At 41.7% G+C, this 20,767-nt stretch overlaps 1 protein-coding gene and 2 non-coding genes across 4 annotated transcripts in view; 1 reads left to right on the top strand and 2 right to left on the bottom strand.

The window, feature by feature from the left end:
- Window positions 1–20,767, bottom strand: part of RORA (RAR related orphan receptor A) — a 773,250-nt gene that overhangs the window by 23,702 nt on the left and 728,781 nt on the right. For both annotated transcript variants that reach the window (XM_066343789.1, XM_066343790.1), the window contains one exon: window positions 13,212–13,297. In XM_066343789.1, coding sequence (XP_066199886.1) covers window positions 13,212–13,297 — 86 coding nt within the window. The remainder of the gene's footprint in view (window positions 1–13,211; window positions 13,298–20,767) is intronic.
- Window positions 8,038–8,113, top strand: TRNAA-UGC (transfer RNA alanine (anticodon UGC)). The gene has a single exon. It is a non-coding gene; the product is annotated as a tRNA-Ala (tRNA).
- On the bottom strand, window positions 14,562–14,723 carry LOC136377681 (U1 spliceosomal RNA). The gene has a single exon (XR_010746358.1). It is a non-coding gene; the product is annotated as a U1 spliceosomal RNA (small nuclear RNA).

The following is a 20,767-nucleotide window of genomic DNA, read 5'->3' as shown; positions in this document are numbered from 1 at the left end:
TAAAAGATAAGCTAATGAGTTATTTCATTAGCTTTCTTAAAGGTCTACTTTTTACAGATGTCAAACTACATAGAGATGTACCATTATAAAAAAGTTGGACTTGAGCAGAGAGCCGCCATGATGAATTTCAAGGTAGTATAGGCTTGGTGTGACTGTGGCACACTATCCCCACCTAGTGGCAGCATTCTAACATGCAGTTATTGCAAACAGAAAACAAACAGGCCTTTAGAACTGGGAGTTGAGAGATGATCTGGTTTTAGTAGTTCTCAAACAGATGCAGAATCACCCATGGAGCTTCTAAAAAATACGCTTTAAGTCTGTTGAAACAGAAGGTCCAGGGATGTAGTCTAGCTATACATATTACTTTAAACAACATGAAATTATCATATTTGTCAGTCAAAAGAGCAGAAATGTCGATTTTAATAGGTATTTTTTTTTTTTTTTTTTTTTTTTTTTTTTTTTTTAATATAATTTTATTTTTTTTTAATGGGGTGACATCAATAAATCAGGATACATATATTCAAAGATAACAAGTCCAGGTTATCTTGTCGTTCAATTATGTTGCATACCCACCACCCAAAGTCAGATTGTCCTCTGTCACCTTCTATCTTGTTTTCTTTGTGCCCTTCCCCACCCCCTATCCCTCTCCCATTCCCCCCTCCCCCCCGTAACCACCACACTCTTATAAATGTCTCTTAGTTTCACTATTATGTCCCACCTACGTATGGAATAATACAGTTCCTGTTTTTTTCTGATTTACTTATTTCGCTTCGTATCATGTTATCAAGATCCCACCATTTTGCTGTAAATGTTCCGATGTCATCATTTCTTATGGCTGAGTAGTATTCCATAGTGTATATGTGCCACATCTTCTTTATCCAGTCATCTATTGATGGGCTTTTTGGTTGTTAATACAGTTTCCTAAGACTCTGCTGCCTTCGTCTCACAGGAACAGAGATCTACTCTAGGTTTCTGATTTTTTTTTTTTTTTCCAAAGCTGGAAACGGGGAGAGACAGTCAGACAGACTCCCGCATGCGCCCGACTGGGATCCACCAGGCACGCCCACCAGGGCGACACTCTGCCCACCAGGGGGCAATGCTCTGTCCACCAGGGGGCGGTGCTCTGCCCCTCCGGGGCATTGCTCTGCTGTGACCAGAGTCACTCTAGCGCCTGGGGCAGAGGCCAAGGAGCCATCCCCAGCACCCGGGCCATCTTTGCTCCAGTGGAGCCTTGGCTGCGGAAGGGGAAGAGAGAGACAGAGAGGAAGGAGGGGGGGGGTGGAGAAGCAAATGGGCGCTTCTCCTATGTGCCCTGGCCGGGAATCGAACCCGGGTCCCCCGCACACCAGACCGACACTCTACCGCTGAGCCAACCGGCCAGGGCCTAGGTTTCTGATTTTGCAGATAACAAAAATGAAGCTTAGAATGGTAAGTGACTTGTTTGAGGTTGTCCCAGGGCAGGAAAGAGTCAGTGCTGGGATTCAAACTCTGGTGTTATAGATTTCCATGCAGTGCCCTCTCACTCCAGTATCTTTCCAGAAGTATTAGACTAATAAACCAATGTCATGCAGTCTCGATTTGCTCACCTACGGCCTCCCTGCACTTCAGCTTCCTGTCTGCATTTCCACTGTGGCAAGGAGAACTCAGTGTTTCCTCCTCCTTTATTTCACCTGACCTTGAAGAATGCCTGTCATTGAGTTTTATGTCTGAGTTCCACCTTTCATTCTCTGGAGAATTCTGTTGCCTGTTTGTTTTTAACAATATGGCTCTAAACTATGAAACTGTTCATCAGTCCCTTTAGATTGGAGCTCCCAGGACCAGACAGAGGCACAGGTGCATGGGAAAAGTTTCATACTAGGTTGCAAGAGAAGAATGTTCAACTTCCATGAGCCAACTGTTAAACATAACCATTAGTAAAAATCAACTTATTCTTTTATCATTTTGCTATTATCCATGTTCTAGAGATTATTTACATAATTCTTACTGAATGGTGGGGATAACTACATTATGGCATGTTATTGTGTATTTCTCCCCTTCTCTGTATTCAGTGAGATTATTTGTTAAGAGGCTTGAAATCAATGGTGTGGTGGTAATATTTACACCATAGAAATCGGCAAGTGCTACAAATCAAGACTTGATTTATTGTTCCGCTTATTGTCTAGTTTTGAAAAGTGATGAAGAAAATGATAACAATGTGGGTTAAATTTAAAAGTATATCATCTCTGTAGCCATCACATTGTAAATAGGACACGAAAATTGAGGAAATATTCTTCCAGTACTTAAAACCTATTATGTGATTCAGCAACGAAGTTGCTCACATCACTACTGACACATGAGTGAAGTCCCAAAGTGTCTTCCTTGTTTCACTTTCCTCGTATTCATTAATGTAAATGAAAAAAATCAACCAACATTTGTGTTGGTGCTACAGTCTTTTGCCAACTGCAACTACCGGTATGGAGCTTAGCAAAAACCAGTGAGATCACTCAGTGAGAGTCATTTGTATGAAGTTCATAAATAACGAGTATTACAGATTTGACTCTTTGTAAATTGTGTAAAATTAAATCAGTGAAATAGATATTAAAGGTACACACACACACACACACACACACACACACACACACACACACACACACACTGTTTTCCAGAGAGCTAGCTAGCTTTTGAAAACTGACCAGCATGTGACTGGATTGAGCCCAGTCCTTGCTGGACACCCAGCTTCCCATCAGGCTGTCTGAATAAATCTTCCCTGCTTTGAATAGCAATTGACCCAAAGTTGTCAGTTGGCCTTCTATAGCTCCATCTTCCTCCCCTGCCATCCCCACACTCTCCAGAAACTTTAGGTGAATGGCTTTATCTTCATTCTAGAACAAAATATACCCCAGCCCACTCACCCTTTCCCAGACTTGTCTCCTCCAGTGTTTTCTTGATTGCTCAGTTAAGGGTACCACCTTTACTCTAGTTACTCAAGGCAGAAAGATGGGCTCATGCATCTCCACCTCCTCCACACTCATATCCACACAGTCACCAAAGTAGGCTATTTCTTGCCACCTTCATATTTCTCAAATGTACCTATTTCTCTCCACTGTTACTGCAATTTTCTCAAGTTTCCTTTGGGTTCTATTTTTCCCATAATTGGTTATTATACAGCCTCCCAACTGGTCTCCCTGTTTCCATTCTCATTCCTTCCAATTCATTTTCACACAGTTGCTTAAGATCTCTTTCCAAAAAATGTAAACCTGATCAAGTCACTTCCCTGTTTATTAGCCCTCAACGGCTCCCTACTGATGACCAGGTTATGACTACCTATCTAAGCAACTATCTCCTGCATTCAACCCTCTTCTCAAAGTCTCACTCTGGCCAAAGCTAAACTACTGTGTTCACAGTTCCTCGAGGGTTACCCCCCCCATCCCCCCCCCCCACACACATGCGTGCGCGCGCGCGCGCGCGCGCGCGCGCACACACACACACACACACACACACACACACACACACACACACTTTCTTCCTGGAAAGCTCTCTCCTTTCCAGAATTCACTTTCTCTGGGAACTTTCTCTGACTTTGCCTTTCCCGAGGCTGGTTGAGGAGGCCCTCCTGTGTGAATCCTCAGAGCCCTGGATGTACCCCCTCATATCCCTTAAGTCACTGCATTACTCACCTGCCACTGCCACTGACTAGTTTGTTTTTCTGTTTCCAACAGCTAACCCAGGACTTAGAAAAGTCAGCAACTACTTGCTAAATAAATGTCCAGAGGAAAAAATGATGGTAAAAATGTGATAGGAACGGTAGTGATAATCAGATGCAGGGTACCTCTTCTGTATCAGGCACCATGTGGATGCTTTTGCAAACCTGGTTTATTTGCAATTCACAACAACTCTGCAAAGTATTTTTATATGTCTTTTACAAATGAGAAAATTAAAGTGCAGAGAGGTTAAGCCAGGCATAGCCAACATACGGCCCGTGGGCCCCCGTGTAATGAGTTTATGCGACCAGCGATTAAATTTTTAATATTCTCCGCACGACGCACTGTGGAAATGAAATAAGTGGTTCTTTTAAATCGTTATACGATATCTAACCATTGTACAACAATGAAAGTTAAAATCTCAGCTACTCAGAAGTGGAAGCATCTTTGATTATTGGAAATTGAGATATTTAAGAAGATAGTGATACGTGGAAAAGAATTCCATGTGTGACTAATCTGGGGTTAACTTCCAGTAATTGGTAGAATGGATTTGCGATACTTTATTCTTTTTTTTAAAATTCCATTGTAAAGATTTACAACTTTTGTACTTGTCTGTGCAATTTTTATAAGCAATTGAATAATGAAAAATATGAAAATTTAAAAAAACTTGCCAAGGAATATTTAGTAATCTTCAGCTCAACTTATATTTGTGAACAAACTTTTTCTTTGATGAATCTAAATAAAAGTATAACAAGATCAAGACGGAATGATTTACATTTGGAGGCTGTGTTAAGAATAGCTACTACAAGTATAGAGCCAGATATTAAAAAAACAATAGGCAATGCAAAGCGCCTCAACACGTCACATTAGTTTTTTTGTTAATTTGTTGTACTAAATTACTTACATTTATTTATAAACAAATTACATAATAAAATTCTGTTTACTTAAACGAATCGTTTTTGTATTAATATTTAACATTTTTTAATTTTGATATTTCGTCCGGCCCATGAAAAAAGTTTGCTTTCTAATCTGGCCCGGGGGGCAAAAACTGTTGGCCACGCCAGGGATAAGCCATGTGTCCAAAGTCACAGAGCAGGTAAGGGAAGGAGCCAGGATTGAACTCCTGAACGCTGAGTGCATCTTATTCCAAAGGCTCATGCACTTCTTAATGCCCCACCAAAAAAAGCTTTGAGACAAACAAGCAGGGCAGACCCAACAAAAACAGATAAACAACAAAACAGAACAAATCACCCCCTCACTTTTCAGTCCTGTAGTCAAAGTTCCATAGAATGGTTCAGACACAAGGGGAAGGAGATGGCATTTTATAGGTTATTAAATAAATATACATATATAATAAATATTAATATATAGCTAGTAAAACACTTTTATTTGCGAGCTCTACATCAGGGGTCCCCAAACTTTTTACACAGGGGGCCAGTTCACTGTCCCTCAGACCATTGGAGGGCCAGACTATAAAAAAAACTATGAACAAATCCCTATGCACACTGCACATATCTTATTTTAAAGTAAAAAAAAACAAAACGGGAACAAATACAATATTTAAAATAAAGAACAAGTAAATTTAAATCAACCAACTGACCAGTATTTCAATGGGAACTATGCTCCTCTCACTGACCACCAATGAAAGAGATGCCCCTTCTGGAAGTGCGGCGGGGGGCCGGATAAATGGCCTCAGGGGGCCGCATGTGGCTCGTGGGCCCGTAGTTTTGGGGACCCCTGCTCTACATATTAAAAAGTTGTGAAAGATACCTGGCATTTCCTATTGGGGTGATGAATAATTCTGCCCACAGTGCGGGCTGGCGGGACACAGAACTGGGGGGTGCGGTTGGAAAGAGGCTCAGGAGTCTCACTCTGAAGGGCTCCCCTCTGACTCTGGGCTCCTTCTCCATGAGGCACAGGCTAAAATGCTGATCTGATGTTTGGTCTTTTGACAATTTTCACTTAATGAATTGATTCCTACAGTTCATTAACATACCCACTTCCACTTCTGTATACACATATGTCTTAATTAGCTGCTCATTGGCTGTTTAATTACAAGAAAACAGCTGACAGCTGCCTTGCCGAATTCTAATGGCAGACGCTTTGGAACGGCTACACATTTGCTTTTGACAACCAAGATTTATTCATAACTCTGTGATTTATGGTGAATGCTTGCATGCCTGCCCGAATTATTGTATTTTCCAATACAAGAAAAAGTTTGGAATTGGGGGACTGTTGAAGTGGGTGTATGTCTCCCTTCCGTGGGATTTCTGAGGCTGAGAAGAAGGGAGAATCCTATAAAAGCATACACTAAATTAAGATTTTATTTATCTTGGAAACTTTCTGTTGAGAATGTTCAAAAGTATGGGGGTAAGGAAGAAGAAGAAATAGATTTGGATAAACATGGGCAGAAAGCTAATTATCTGGATAAAGGAAAAAAGAATATAATTGTCAACTTAATTTTATTGAGGGGTAAAGAGGGGACATGCATAGATTAAAATTAAGGAGAGAAAAAAGGTGAAGAAATAATAAAATTAAAATGAAGGCCAGGAATAAGAGTTCCCAAAAAGGCAAATGAAGAAGGAAATTTGTTCTTTATAAAAGAAATAAAAGAACAGGTAACCTCATTCGCAAAACACTTTTATTGCGGTCATTTCCTCCAATCACGGGATAGGGACAAGGAGGGAGTGGTTATTTCCCTCAATCACAGGACAGGACAGGCAAGGCACGGTCATTTCCTCCAATCACGGGATAGAGACAGGGAGGGAGTGGTTATTTCCCTCAATCACAGGACAGGACAGGCAAGGCACGGTCATTTCCTCCAATCACGGGATAGGGACAGGGAGGGAGTGGTTATTTCCCTCAAACACAGGACAGGACAGGCAAGGCACGGTCATTTCCTCCAATCACCGATAAGCCCTACACTTAAATATCTGGCAGCAATAAATCTCAGGAACACAGGTTTCTTGAATTACTTTCTCATTCAATAGGGATGGCTTCCCTGTAGAATTGTATGTGCAAATGATCTCTGATTAAAGCTGACCTCGTGTGTAATATTTACTAAGTGACAGTATCTGCTTTGCCATACTCTGATTTGCTATAATCAGATCCAATTCAAGAGAATACATTCAGCAACAGTGATTCCCAAGCATACGTGAAGGACTCTACCTTGACCCAGACACTATGTTACAGCCCTGTCTACAACAAGGCCAAAAGCCTGTAAGTTGAGAAAGGGCTACAGTTACTGATACATGAGTAAGACCTAAACAAAAAAACCAAAAAAATCCAAGTCATTTTGAGGTAAACTGGGGTTTTAACACATCTTTACCACTTGTGCTTGTCATCATAGTACTGAAAGATTGCACTAAACACATTTCCTTATCACTTGTATATAGCAGAACTGAAACTGATGTCACAGTATGCAATAACAGCTACGTCCGATTTTCCTTTTAAATGGCTACCTCTAACAGTGTGGCCAAGTGTTACAAAATGTTAAAATAAAAATGTTGAACATGAATGCATTGATGTTGGCAAGTGGACAAAATTGGTCCAAGACTAGTGACATTTCACAACTGAAATAAAAATATTAGAATCCTCTAAAAAAAAAAGTTGGGGCCTAAAAGGAGCATTTATGGACTTAATACATAAAGAGCTCCAGAAATTGCTTTAGCTCTTTCAGAACTAATAAATAAATAAATAAATAAATAAATAAATAAATAAATAATGATTATCAATGTAGCTTTTTGGAAAGGTTTTCTATTGTTAATTTCAGGTAATGGATTTGTCAATGCAAAGAAACTTCCAAATTCTTCCTTTACTGAATGAAAAGGGAAGCTAAGCTAAAGACATCTTAAATATATTGGCAAACAAATGCTACCCCTAAGACCTATCAAGAGTAAAGGGTCATAAACATAATCAGAAGTCAATTCACTAATTTCAATACTCAATTGTGCATTAACATTTAAAAAGTTGCAGTTGAAACTGTAGCCTGACCAGGCAGCGCAGTGGAGAGAGCATAGGACTGGGATGCAGAGGACCCAGGTTCGGAAACCTGAGGTCACTGGCTTGAGCATGGGCTCATCCGGCTTGAGCGTGGGGTTACTGGCTTGAGTCCAAGGTTGCTGGCCTGAGCAAGGGCTCACTTGCTCTGCTGTAGCCCCTTGGACAAGGCACATATGAGAAAGCAATGAATGAACAACTAAGGTGCTGCAACGAAGAACTGATTCTTCTAATGTCTCTCCCTTCCTGTCTGTCCCTATCTGACCCTCTCTCTGACTCTCTGTCTCTATTGAAGAAAAAAAAAAAAGAAACTGCAGACCAAAAACTCTACAAGGATACATATAAAAGTGTGTGTGTGGCCCTGGCCGGTTGGCTCAGTGGTAGAGCGTCAGCCTTGCGTGCAGGAGTCCTGGGTTCGATTCCCGGCCAGGGCACACAGGAGAAGCACCCATCTGCTTCTCCACCCCTCCCCCTCTCCTTTCTCTCTGTCTCTCTCTTCCCCTCCTGCAGCCAAGGCCCCATTGGAGCAAAGATGGCCTGGGCACTGAGGATGGCTCCATGGCCTCTGCCTCAGGCGCTAGAATGGCTCTGGCCTCAACAGAGCGACGCCCCAGATGGGCAGAGCATCGCCTCCTGGTGGGCATGCCGGGTGGATCCTGGTCTGGCGCATGCGGGAGTCTGTCTCACTGCCTCCCCGTTTCCAGCTTCGGAAAAATACCAAAAAAAAAAAAAAGTGTGTGTGTGTGTGTGTGTGTTTGTTTTGAGATACATTTTTTTATCATCATCATCTGAGCAGTCACTTACCTAGTGATGAAGCTAGGAACTGAAGTTGAATGATAAGTAAGACCATTTTTCAAAAGAAAACCTCAACTAATGGTCAGTTTTCTATAAGCACTTCCGCATTTATTTACTTTGAAGACTGAACCTTAACCTGAACATCCACAGCCTCTTGTTTTATTTCGGGCCTTTTCCTCTGCCTGTGTGTTCCAGGTGCAGCCTCCCCCCCCACCTCGGGCAGGACTACTTCAGCTTCCCTCACACCCCCTCCTAGTGTTCACCCAGGGCTGGGATGCAATAGATTCTGTGTTCTTCTGAAATGCAACATCCTAGGCTTGAGTGGGCTGGTACACTGTTATCTCTTTATTTCAAAAGAACAAGTAAAATACTGTTAAAATAAAAACCTTAGCATAATGGAGTCCCTAAAATTTTGGGAATGGGGTATCCACAGTCCACAGATAGTGACCCCTTGCTTGTCACACTGGGTTACTTATTGTCCCTAAAACTGATGTCTCCATTTGCAGGCTTCTGCTGCCTAGAGGATGTGTGCTCCTTATGTCATATTATAGACGGTGGCCTTGCTCTATTATTTTGCTCTTGCATTGCTATTTAGCTTATCCTATGCTGGCCTCATCTCTACACCTATACCAGGAAATGCTTGACGGAAGGATGAGTCCTTCTATGTCCTTGGCTCCTTTACAATGCTTATAAAGTGTCTAGTCCAAAGATGGGTGCTCATAGTTTTGCTGTTTTTATTGGCATGAGTCTATATAAGAGATCATAATTACTCACAAAAATCAGGACTGGACTCGTAGATAACCTGAAATACTATCTGACTACCCAGGACAGTATTATTCATTTTTAAAGAGGAGAGAGAGAGAGAGAGAAAGGGGGGAGGAGCAGGAAGCATCAACTCCCATATGTGCCTTGATCAGACAAGTGCAGGTTTTGAACCGGCTACCTCAGCATTCCAGGTCTACGCTTTATCCACTGCGCCACCACAGGTCAGGCTACCCAGGACAGTATTAATCAGGCATAAGGAGTTTGGCCAGGAATGATAAAATGACAGCCAACATGGACTCGTGCTTGCTCTGTGCCCGGCACACTTCTCAGTGCTTTATCGGAATACATTCAATAACCCTATGAGGTTTCCTACAATTACTATTCTCATTTTACAGTTGGGGAAAACAGAGGCACAGAGAGGTAGGGTAGTTGCTCAAGCTGCCAAAGAGCAAAGCTGGAATTCAAACCCAAGCAATCTGAGTCCAGAGTCAGAGCACAAGCATGACCCAACACTGTCTCTGTAGGTAGGCGAGGGGAACAGGTGGGGTGAGCTGTGAATACCCAGGAACCAGAGAAAGAGCTACCAAAATGTCTACCGTTTTCACTATTCAAGGGCGTTGCTTACCTGAGCCAATATGTGATAAAATAGATAATCACTTCAGCAATTAACTAGGTCCTCTAGTATCTTGTGGTTTCAGGTTGTCAATTTTAAATGCAATTTAAAATACATTCACAAAATGATTAGCTCAGAAAATGACTGAGTCACTTTTTTCCCTCTCATTAGATACCTATTTATATACCTAATTATAAATTTTCCTTATGTCTAATGATACTAACGCAGAGATGAATTACAGTCTTTTATAATGTAACTATCTACACCTGGTTAGAACATGATAAATCAACAACATCAATGACTAACCAGAAGGTTCCTGACTTCACCACAACCAGAAATGAAAAGTTAGTTATAACGGAAAGAAACTAATAAGCACAGTAAATACTATGTGCATCAAATATAAACACACACCACTTTATAGGTCCCAGGCCTGGCAGCCACCCAATCTGTTAATAAAATTAAGTTTTAATTGTTTGTTTCTGTGACTTTGAAGAGAGGAATACAGATAACCGAAAACCACTTTGGCATTGAGTCCATATTTGGACAAGATCTGAAAGAGAATCTAGAAAAGTGACAACTGTGAAATAATAGCTGCCCTTTGTTTTTCTATTGCTTTTATTTCTGTCATAAACTTTGGGGATAAAAAGAAAACATACATTGTTCTTTTATTTTATTTTTTATTTTTTGTATTTTTCTGAAGCTAGAAATGGGGAGAGACAGTCAGACAGACTCCAGCATGCGCCCGACCGGGATCCACCTGGCACGCCCACCAGGGGGCTACGCTCTGCCCACCAGGGGGCGATGCTCTGCCCCTCTGGGGCGTCGCTCTGCCGCGACCAGAGCCACTCTAGCGCCTGGGGCAGAGGCCAAGGAGCCATCTCCAGCGCCCAGGCCATCTTTGCTCCAATGGAGCCTTGGCTGCGGGAGGGGAAGAGAGAGACGGAGAGGGGGAGGGGTGGAGAAGCAGATGGCCGCTTCTCCTGTGTGCCCTGGCCGGGAATCGAACCCGGGACTTCTGCACGCCAGGCCGACACTCTACATTGTTCTTGACTAAGTTAACAGTGGTATTCAGTCTAATTAGTTTTTATTGAATAGCATGTTGGTAATTAATGTTCTGAATTGTTGGAGTGATCACAGGAAGTAGCCCCTATACTCATTCCTAGACACTCACTTCAGTTTGCAGCATAAAACCACATGTGGCATTACTGAAAAACTCAGAGGCTGCAATCAGGTTCCCGGGCAGAATGAAGGTCTCAGAGTGGTTAATGCCTAGGACCCAGACGACTTAAGAGAAGACCCACGTGACATGCAGTGCACAAAAATCACCACTGTTTGCAACTCCTGGTGGGGAAGGATGGCTGTCCACATAGTCTTCACCCAGAAAGGCCACGTCATCTTTACCAGTGACACGGATTTGGGAAGGTGTGAACACAGAGAGGATGAGGGTGCAGTGTTACGCCTGCCTGGCCATGTCAGCCAAATTAACTCTGAAAGCCAATCAGGTGACAGCTGTCACAGGCAGAGCCATCTCTGAGATGGCAGTCCATTTCATTTTGTTTTATTTTAATCAATTAATTAATGTTGAGAGAGGGCAGACTGAGTAAGTAAAAGGGCATGACTGTTTTTCTTTCCTTAGTAATCCCGACCCCAGAGGTATTGAGGGTTACCACAGAGGTGAATAATTCAAATTCCCCTTTAGGGAGCAAACCCCCTATTCCTGAAAGGCCAGTGATTTTTAAAAAAAATTATTACGTGTGTTCAGTGGTGTGCAGAAAGTTCAAGCTTCACCAAGATGGGCTCAGTCTGAAGCATTTATACATGTACTAAGTGGCAAATGTTCAAACAAAGACTTAAGGAAATTATGAGGCAAATTTCCCTGCAGTCTCTCAGTGGTTATTTGTGTCTGGAAGTGATTTTGTATTTTATGGCATTGTGTTTTCTAATTTTGCTAAAGGAGAGCTAACCAAATTTGTGGATTTTATTTTTTTCCTCAGCTTCAAAATGCCGTAGGGCTCACTCAGGCTCCGTTCAGTGGCGATCGGGGGTCTCAGGAGCCGTCAGCATGTTTAAATAGATGCTGTTTGGTTTGTTTTGCACCGTTTTATCCTGTAAGCTGTCTCCCGGCCCTTCCAATATAAGCAGGAGGATTTAAACCTGAATAAATTTAAATTTGAATAAAAGAGGCAATCTAGGTTTGGGGGTCTGCAGTGACCGAGATAAACATCTTTATTTCTCAGTGCCCTATTCTGCAAGTGCTGTACCGACGGCCCTGAGATCAGTGTCAGTTAACATGAAAGTACTAATAACAACAAGAAGAATGACAATGCTTAGATTTAAATTGCACTTTTCAGATTATAAGGACTTTTATTTATGGCCTTTCATTCTATTTTCGGATTAGTTCTAAAAGATGGGAAGAACAGGTGTTATACCCCCTTTATGGATGAAGAAACTGAGTCACTAAAAGATTAAGACATGCCCAAAACAATATGGACAAGTGGTGGCAGCAGGACCAGAGCTCAGTTCTTTCTCACAGTGTTGCCAAAATTTGGCCAGCTGTGTCAACATCTGTGTGCCAACAACAGGACTTTCAATCATATTCCAAAGGACTTTCAATCATATTCCAATTGAACTTATTGCAAATGCCTTTTTTATTTTTCTTAAGTGAGAGCAGGAAGGCAGAAAGACAGACTCCCCCATGGGCCCCAACAGGGATTCACCCAGCAAGCCCCCTATGGAACCATGCTCTGCCCATCTGGGGCCATTGCTCTGCTGCTCAGCAACCGAGCCATTTTAGTGCCTGAGGCGAGGTCATAGAGCCATCCTCAGCACCCAGGGCCAACTTGCTCCAACTGAGCCATGGCTGTGGGAGAGGAAAAGAGAGATAGAGATACGAGAGAAGAGGAAGGGGGAAGAAGCAGATAATTGCTTCTCTTGTGTGCCTTGACTGGGAATCAAAACTGAAACATCCAGACAGCAGGCTGAAGCTCTACCACTGAGCCAACCAGCCAGGACCACAAATGTCTTCTTATAAAACTTATTACAGGGACATTATAGAAGTCTAGAGTCATTTCTTTTTTAAAAAAGATAATCAAAGATATTGTTCATTAGATCAATCAATTCTGGGGTTAGAAGTGATAAGCAATGCTTTCTCTAGCCTCCTGTTAATTTGATGGAAGGCATAAATATATATATATATAATTTATTTACATGTAATTTAACACCAAAATATTCCATCCTGTCATTTCTCATCATTTTAAATTCCCAGGAGTTAAATTTTTAGGCATAGAAGTAAAACCTAAGAATTTCAAAGATATATGCTAACATTAATAGAAACAACAACAACAATTAAAACAGCTTACCTTGCAGCCTTCACATGTAATGACACCATAATGGATTCCTGATGATTTGTCTCCACAGATCTTGCATGGAATAATTTCAATTTGAGCTGCAACAGAAGCACGCAACCAGTTAATTACATTTTCTTTTAAACACCTTATAAAAGCGATCCCTGATCAGCATTTGTATAGTGAAAACTAATAACCTGCTAAACATTATACTGCATTAACTATTCATTGCTGAACTGTGAGGGTCCCCCTAGAGCCTTGGACTAAATTATGGCTGCTCGTTATATAATAGCTTTCGGGTTATTAAAATGGGTCATTTGAGAAGGTGTTTAAGGACCCACAAGAAGGCTGGAATCAGCATTTCAAAGCCTTCAAGAACTGGAGAGTTCGCAGTTTAGGCTTCAGAACAAAGCCGATACTAAAATGTTTCCTCCGATCTCGTTTTCCATCATTATTTTTAAAAGGTCATAAATCTGTTTCAGCTGAGCACTGTAGCTCGACTGGTAGAAAAATATATACTCCAAAAAGTCAAGACTGCTTAAGAAAATGATTCAATTCAAAATATTAATGCTACATATGATGGTAAAGTTAAGAATTCCTCACTCATCCTTTTTTAATTAACATAGTTGCCACGTGTTAAAAATGAGTTCACTTGTGTATGATCAAAACCTTTCAACCATAAAGATAGTATCTTATCTGATTTTAATAATGATGAATCCTGACAAGAATAAGTAAGTTTTTTACACTGGAAATTGACTTCCTGGTACAGCGTGCTTCTGTTTCTATCCAATACATTACTCAAAGATGCCTCACGCTATAAAACTAACCAAATGATTAATACATATTACGCCGAAGTTCTCAAATATGACAAAGCACATTTCTCAGCAAGCGCTTTATATCTTGAGCAAAGTTGGAAATTACATAATTAAGGATTAAAAAAAATGACCTAAGGATAAAATAACTAGGCAAAACAAAGTATTTGGATCAACTATGGAATATAATTTATGCATGAAAAAAGGAAGACCAACACTGGGGTGTATATATAGTATGGCAATGTTCACCAGTTTACCTGGAAGGTTCCATCATACTAAGTTTATTTTCCATGGTGTTCACTATTGGATAGCATATCAGATTATCTACTTTATCACACACAAAAAAACACAATTGCAAGTGCCCATATAGCTCTCCCCTAGCCCCTTGCCTTACACAAAGCAATGCTTTGTCTAAGGATGTAAGTTACACAATGTATGTAATACCTACACACACAGCCCACTCCTTCCTCCAACGTACTCCCATATCCTGGGATAATTTCCACAACACTTACTTTGAATTATTATTATTGTTATTATTATTATCATTTTGCCAGTAGAGAGTGCGAATGCAGCCCCCCACTACCACAACTTATACAGTTGAGTTTCCAACATTTGGGGAAATCACAGGGGTCAGCACATCTGGAGTGCAACGAATAAGCCTCAGCCTGGGAAAGCCATCTTCATGATCTCGGTATCTCCCCTGCCAGGTAAGCATCACTTACTTTGAATTTGATGTGATATTGTGTTCAATAATGAGACCACACACGAACTTATTGGATTTAACCTCATTATAAAGCATGTGTACCTGCTAACTTCCTTTCCAGGGTACTAGTACAAAGCACTGATCAGGGAGTGCAAGCTATTCTAGAGTGTCCTTTTCTTATGGGTCATTTTTACTGTTGACAGACTCACTTTTATTATCCAGAGTTAGAGATGGTTTGAAATATCATATCCAATATATTTTCCGTACTCCTGAAGTTTTCTGATACCCCAATAATGCTGTCTTTGTACACTGTTGAATATGTCTACTTCTGAGTTATGCAACTTAATATGCTATAAGTTTGCATTTAACACAAATGATCACCTCCAAGTCTGCCTGCTTATCCTTAGCACCGAGCTCGATTTCTTCAAGGAGAATTCTCTATGAAATCTGAAATCTAATCATGTTTTACACCTATGGTCCCTCCAATAGTCTTAATATAGTCAAAGCAAAAGTTTTGTGCTACTCCAAATTCTGCAACTCCAAGAGAGAGTTAATGTCCAACATTTTTCAGGTATTCACAAAAGCCAAATGGTAGCTGAAAGGTGGTATCAGCTGAGAGTTATTGCCTGGATTTTCTCACATGGATTAACTAGTCTATAATGAGAACCTACCTCCCCCACCCCAATCCCTGAGGAATAGAATAATTAGGCAACACTAAGTACTTGGATCATCTATTAAACAAAATTTAAATGTAGAATAAAGAAGACAGACACTGAGCTTTTTCTGCATGTGTATCCCCTCAATCAGTAATCACAGAAATTAGACAGTCAAACCTGATTAGGCCCTGTAGTTTAGGCCAGTATCAAAACTATCAGAAGCAATTAAAACAATATTACTGCTAAACTTGGGCTTTTCAATACTTTTAGGCACATCTACTCTGTCCTTTATAAATTATGAAGGACCTGGGAAGGCCATATTGTGGACACTGAGTAAAACTATATATATCTGGATCAAATGGAAAATGATCTATTGCTGTTCAGTTGGCATGAATTCTTACTGCATTACCCATCAGAAGTGAAATGTTGATCATTTAAGCCAGTGACCAAAATGCCTGCTAATGGCTGCTATAATCCTGCAAGCGATATGGAGGTCTGGCTTGGAGGGGTCTGCTCATGATATGGGAGGGGGATCCTAGGAGTGCCATCTTGGCCCAACACTCTCATCTTTGAAATAGCTCATGGTCTAGCCTGGTGGTGGTGAGGATGCTGTGGGTGGGAGTGGAGGGTCTTTGTAGCACAAACCCAGACTTTGGTGCCGCTACTGACTGTTGGCTTGAGTCAGGCTCCCAAACTCTTGGATCTTTAGCCATGTTTCAGCTTCCACTGGAAGACACTCAAGCTAACGTATACTGCACCAGATTTACAGAGGCCACTGAGTCATCCACACTCACTGTAGATGACTTGTATTTTCAAGCAGGCAACCATCTGTCACCCACTGCATTCGTGCTTAGCTCTAGTGGACAACGTTGGCCAAAGAATCAAAATTAGTTAGAACAAGCTCCATGGGGAAACTCATGGTAATGACAGTAACGGGTGGGTTCTCCAAAGCAAGGTGCAGGTATTCCCTCCTTGGGGGCAATCTTATCTCAGACGGCAATTCCAGTTACAAGTGCTCTTTAAGAAATGACTGTAAGTTTCACTTTTATGTCCCACCTACGTATGGAATAATGCAGTTCCTGGTTTTTTCTGATTTACTTATTTCACTTCGTATCATGTTATCAAGATCCCACCATTTTGCTGTAAATGATCGTGGTTACGGGGGGAGGGGGGAAAGGGAGAGGGAAAGGGGGAGGAGGAGGGACACAAAGAAAACTAGATAGAAGGTGACAGAGGACAATCTTGACTTTGGGTGATGGGTAGGCAACATAATTGAACGACAAGATAACCTGGACTTGTTATCTTTGAATATATGTATCCTGATTTATTGATGTCGCCCCATTAAAAAATAAAATTATTAAAAAAAAAAGAAAAAGAAATGACTGAAATCCACCTGCTCCAAAAGAGCAAACTCTCTGAATGTGATCTGATCACACATGTTGATATTTCCAGAAAGCAAACATTTGCAGATTGGAGCAAGGCACTTAGCCTTCCGATTAATCCAACAATGCACAAAAGCTGCCCCCTCCACATTTAGTCAATTTACAGAATTCAACTGTAACAGAATAAAACACGTAGTCACTGACTTGCAAGTTTTTCAAAAGAAAGGCAGTTACCTTCCATAAATTTGAGTTTTCAGTCTAATAAAAGGGAAAAGGACAAAAATCTCCTTGCCCTTTGCTTTTTATCCCTGAGGCTTTTTTTTTTTTTTCCAACAGGCCAGTGTTGTGTCTTTTCAAAATAATCTTTTAACACAATTATGAGTCTTGGGCCATAGATAAACCGCACACATTAACTCATCCAGCATTTCAAAGGATGAGTTCTGTCAGACACCACTCCTGTCACAAGTATGTTGATTAAATTAGTCCACATACATATTCATTGCAGCAGAGATTTATTGTGTAGGGGAATATCTGAAGCAAGACACACACAGATAATCATGAATTGGCTTAACAATGAACAATCTTGCAATGAAAAATTCTAATTTGCCCACATTTTCAGCTCTATTGCTGAAATGATTTGCTCGCTCATGCGCCCTAAGTAATTCAAGCAGGCGCTCCACACCTGCAGAGGTAAATCTCTGCAGTTTCAGGGAGCTGACAGCAAGCGGCAGCGGGAAGTCAGGAAAGCCGACACTGCTGGTGCGCTAATTAGCCAGTGGTCCTTGGGCTGCGCTGTCATCCAGTCTTATACATACTTCCGCACAAAGTTAGCTTTTTACTTCTAATTATAAAAGGAACAAGAACGTGGGTATAGCATTTTTAATGTCGTTTATTTCTCAGGACCTGTTTTGGGAGGTATGTTGGTCATGAGAAAAATGTCCGTTCCCCCAATGAATTGAAAAAAAAAATAGTATGGGGTTGTATCCATCACTTCACTCTTCATCAATAGTGAGCTCTTGATAGTTATTTAAAGGATTTATGATAGTCAATAATATATCTAACAGCTGTTCATGTTTATAATAAGGCATTATTGCATTCACTTCTCCAACAACCCTATGAGGTAGGTGGTAGCAGCAGCAGCACCTACAGTTTTTAGATGAGAAAAAATCAGAGAGGCTAAATAACTTGAACGAAGTCAGAGAGCTAGGAAGAGATAAGACTGAAATTTTGTCCTTCTGTCTAACTAAAACTTTAGCTCTCCCCTCCCCCAACCCTCGCCCCGCCCTTTTCTCACCCCTCTGCACTGCTGACAGGCAATCGCTCCCAAAACAGACCCAGGAGATTACTGTTCTTGGTATGCAACCGCTAACAGACAATCAAAGACACAAGTAATTTGGTTAAACTTACATACAAATCTACTGATATCAAGTTGTCTTTCTGGGAGTTAACTGATTAGTTTACCATCAGAAGTAATCATCAATCTTCTAGGTCATTCTTCGCAATTTTATAAAATTTCAAATAGTTTTTGACCTTAAGGTGACCGATGCCAAGGTTTAACAATTCTTAAGTCTGGGAAAGTTATCAGACTTCTCTAAACCTCAGTTTCATATATGAAGGTTGAGCGATACAATGTATAAATGACACAGCACATATTTGTCATATATATATATATATGTATTCTATATATATGCACATCACAAAGTTCTTAGAAATAGTTGGCCCTCAACAAATATCTGTTATTATTATTGTTATTGTTGATAAGAAATCCTGCCTTATAGCGAAATGAAATTCTTCTCTGCAATCCGTAAGCTCTTTCCAAAGTGGGGATAGAGAAAAGCTGCTTATCCTCCCAATAATATGACAGGCAGTTCACACCAGCCACCACCGCGATCCTTTACGACATCAGCACTTAACTGTTTGCTGCACACAGTGTTTAGTTGCAATCAGTTGTGACAATGTCACATAGAATTTGTTAATAATTGTAAAAAAAAAATTAAAGTTTTATAGATTCCTATAAAAAAGAAACTAAGAGGATTCGAAGTTACCCCAATAGTATCTTTCATCTAGCTCACTTGCACAATCACATATTTTCTTGAATTGGACGGAATAGGGCAGGGTTCCCGCTGGTTTGCTAGGAAACAGGCTAACCCTTGGATACACCCATGAGTATGTCCCACATAAGAATGTCAAGTAATTTCGTGTGTCTTACAAATGTAGTCAAGAACTGCTTTAAAAAATATCTTTTATGTCAATCTGTTGACTTTTTTTCTTTTCCTGGAGGGCTAAGATATAGGAGGACTTTTCACTTGCTATGTTACGTATTTCTAATGCTTGAATTTTTTACAACCAGCATGTGTTACTTTTGTAAGCAGAAAAACCAATAAAGATTAAAAAGAAAAACCCTAAGGCATTTGATTTTATTTTCAGTAAAATGGCTTGAGTCCTTTATGGATTAGTCACTTTAGTTTATCCCCAGTTTAAAACTGCTGGGGTATTAGAGGCTTCTGCAGCGGCCTGGATGGCAGCCTGGCGTGCATGTCAAGGCCGACAGTGGCGAGCGGCGAAGTCTTCACCTGCTTCCCTGGAGGGACTTGGGGAGCTCCTGGCTTCTAGAGTTTTGTGTCCCCTCCGAGTCTAGCCATCTCCTAGTTCCAAGGACACTGTGCCCTGCCCAGTGAAGCCCAGGCAAGGTGGCAAAGGCAGGGGCTGAAATTCATCTGACTGGGAGCGCTGCCGCAAAGCGCCTGTAGCAGCCAGGACTAAAGGAGCCTTTTTTCTGATTTGCCTTCCCAGATGGGAGCTTTTTTCAAACCATCCTTCCAGAGGTGGTGCCCTCCTGTGCGGTGTGCAAAGGTGCTGTATGTGCCAGCCAGGGGCGCCCGGACTGCTGCTGAAGGCCCTGGCCACAACATAAGGGTTTGCAGAAAGCTCTCATTACCTCCTCATGATGGGAGGGGAACAGAGAGTGGCTTCCGAAAGTTTGGCACACTCTGTCACCCTGGACCCCTGGCTTGGAGTCCTGCCTGAATGTGTTCCCAGGTATGTTCAATGGTCCCGTAGGGAGGGGAGGGCTGAGTTCCAATTGCATACTGTGCAAACTAATAAGCAACTTACTTTTTTTTTATTTTTATTTTTTTTCTGAAGCCAGAAACGGGGAGAGACAGTCAGACAGACTCCCGCATGCGCCCGACCGGGATCCACCCGGCACGCCCACCAGGGGGCGACGCTCTGCCCACCAGGGGGCGATGCTCCGCCCCTCCGGGGCATCGCTCTGCTGCGACCAGAGCCACTCCAGCGCCCAGGGCAGAGGCTGAGGAGCAATCCCCAGCGCCCGGGCCATCTTTGCTCCAATGGAGCCCCGGCTGCGGGAGGGGAAGAGAGAGACAGAGAGGAAGGAGAGGGGGAGGAGTGGAGAAGCAGATGGGCGCTTCTCCTGTGTGCCCTGGCCGGGAATCGAACCCGGGACTTCTGCACGCCAGGCCGACGCTCTACCACTGAGCCAACCGGCCAGGGCCTAAGCAACTTATTTTTAAATACTCTTTTTATAAAATATGTATTTACTTATTGATTTTAGTGAGAGAGGCAGGGAGAGAGAGACAGACAGAAACATCACTCTGTTCCTGATGTGCCCTGACTGGAGAAAGACCCGGCAACCTCTGTGCTTTGGGACAGTGTTCTTAACCAACCGAGCTATCGGGCCAGGGCACTAACAAGCAACTTGCTCTGCCACTCTGTCTATTAAATATAAATATATATTAAATATGATATCCGTATGTTTCTTAGTTGAGTCTTTCTTCCACTGAGTCTGGACTCTTTCATGACAGTACTGCACCCTCACTGAGCATCACCAAAGCAATTAGCTCCCTACTTAGAAAAGCCTTCCTCCTCTGGCAAAGGAGTCTCGCGGTCATTTCTGGCGGCGAGAATAATGCCTGCTACCTGCAGAGTTCTATAAGTTTTTGTCCTCATTAGCTTGTTTTGATTTTGGTGCCCACAACAACTTGGAGGCAGGCCGCTG

The sequence above is a fragment of the Saccopteryx leptura genome, chromosome 6 (genome assembly GCF_036850995.1).
Source record: "Saccopteryx leptura isolate mSacLep1 chromosome 6, mSacLep1_pri_phased_curated, whole genome shotgun sequence".
In the NCBI taxonomy this organism is placed as follows: domain Eukaryota; kingdom Metazoa; phylum Chordata; class Mammalia; order Chiroptera; family Emballonuridae; genus Saccopteryx; species Saccopteryx leptura.
Note: the sequence above shows the minus strand (reverse complement) of the source record. Positions and strands in the feature narration are given on the sequence as shown.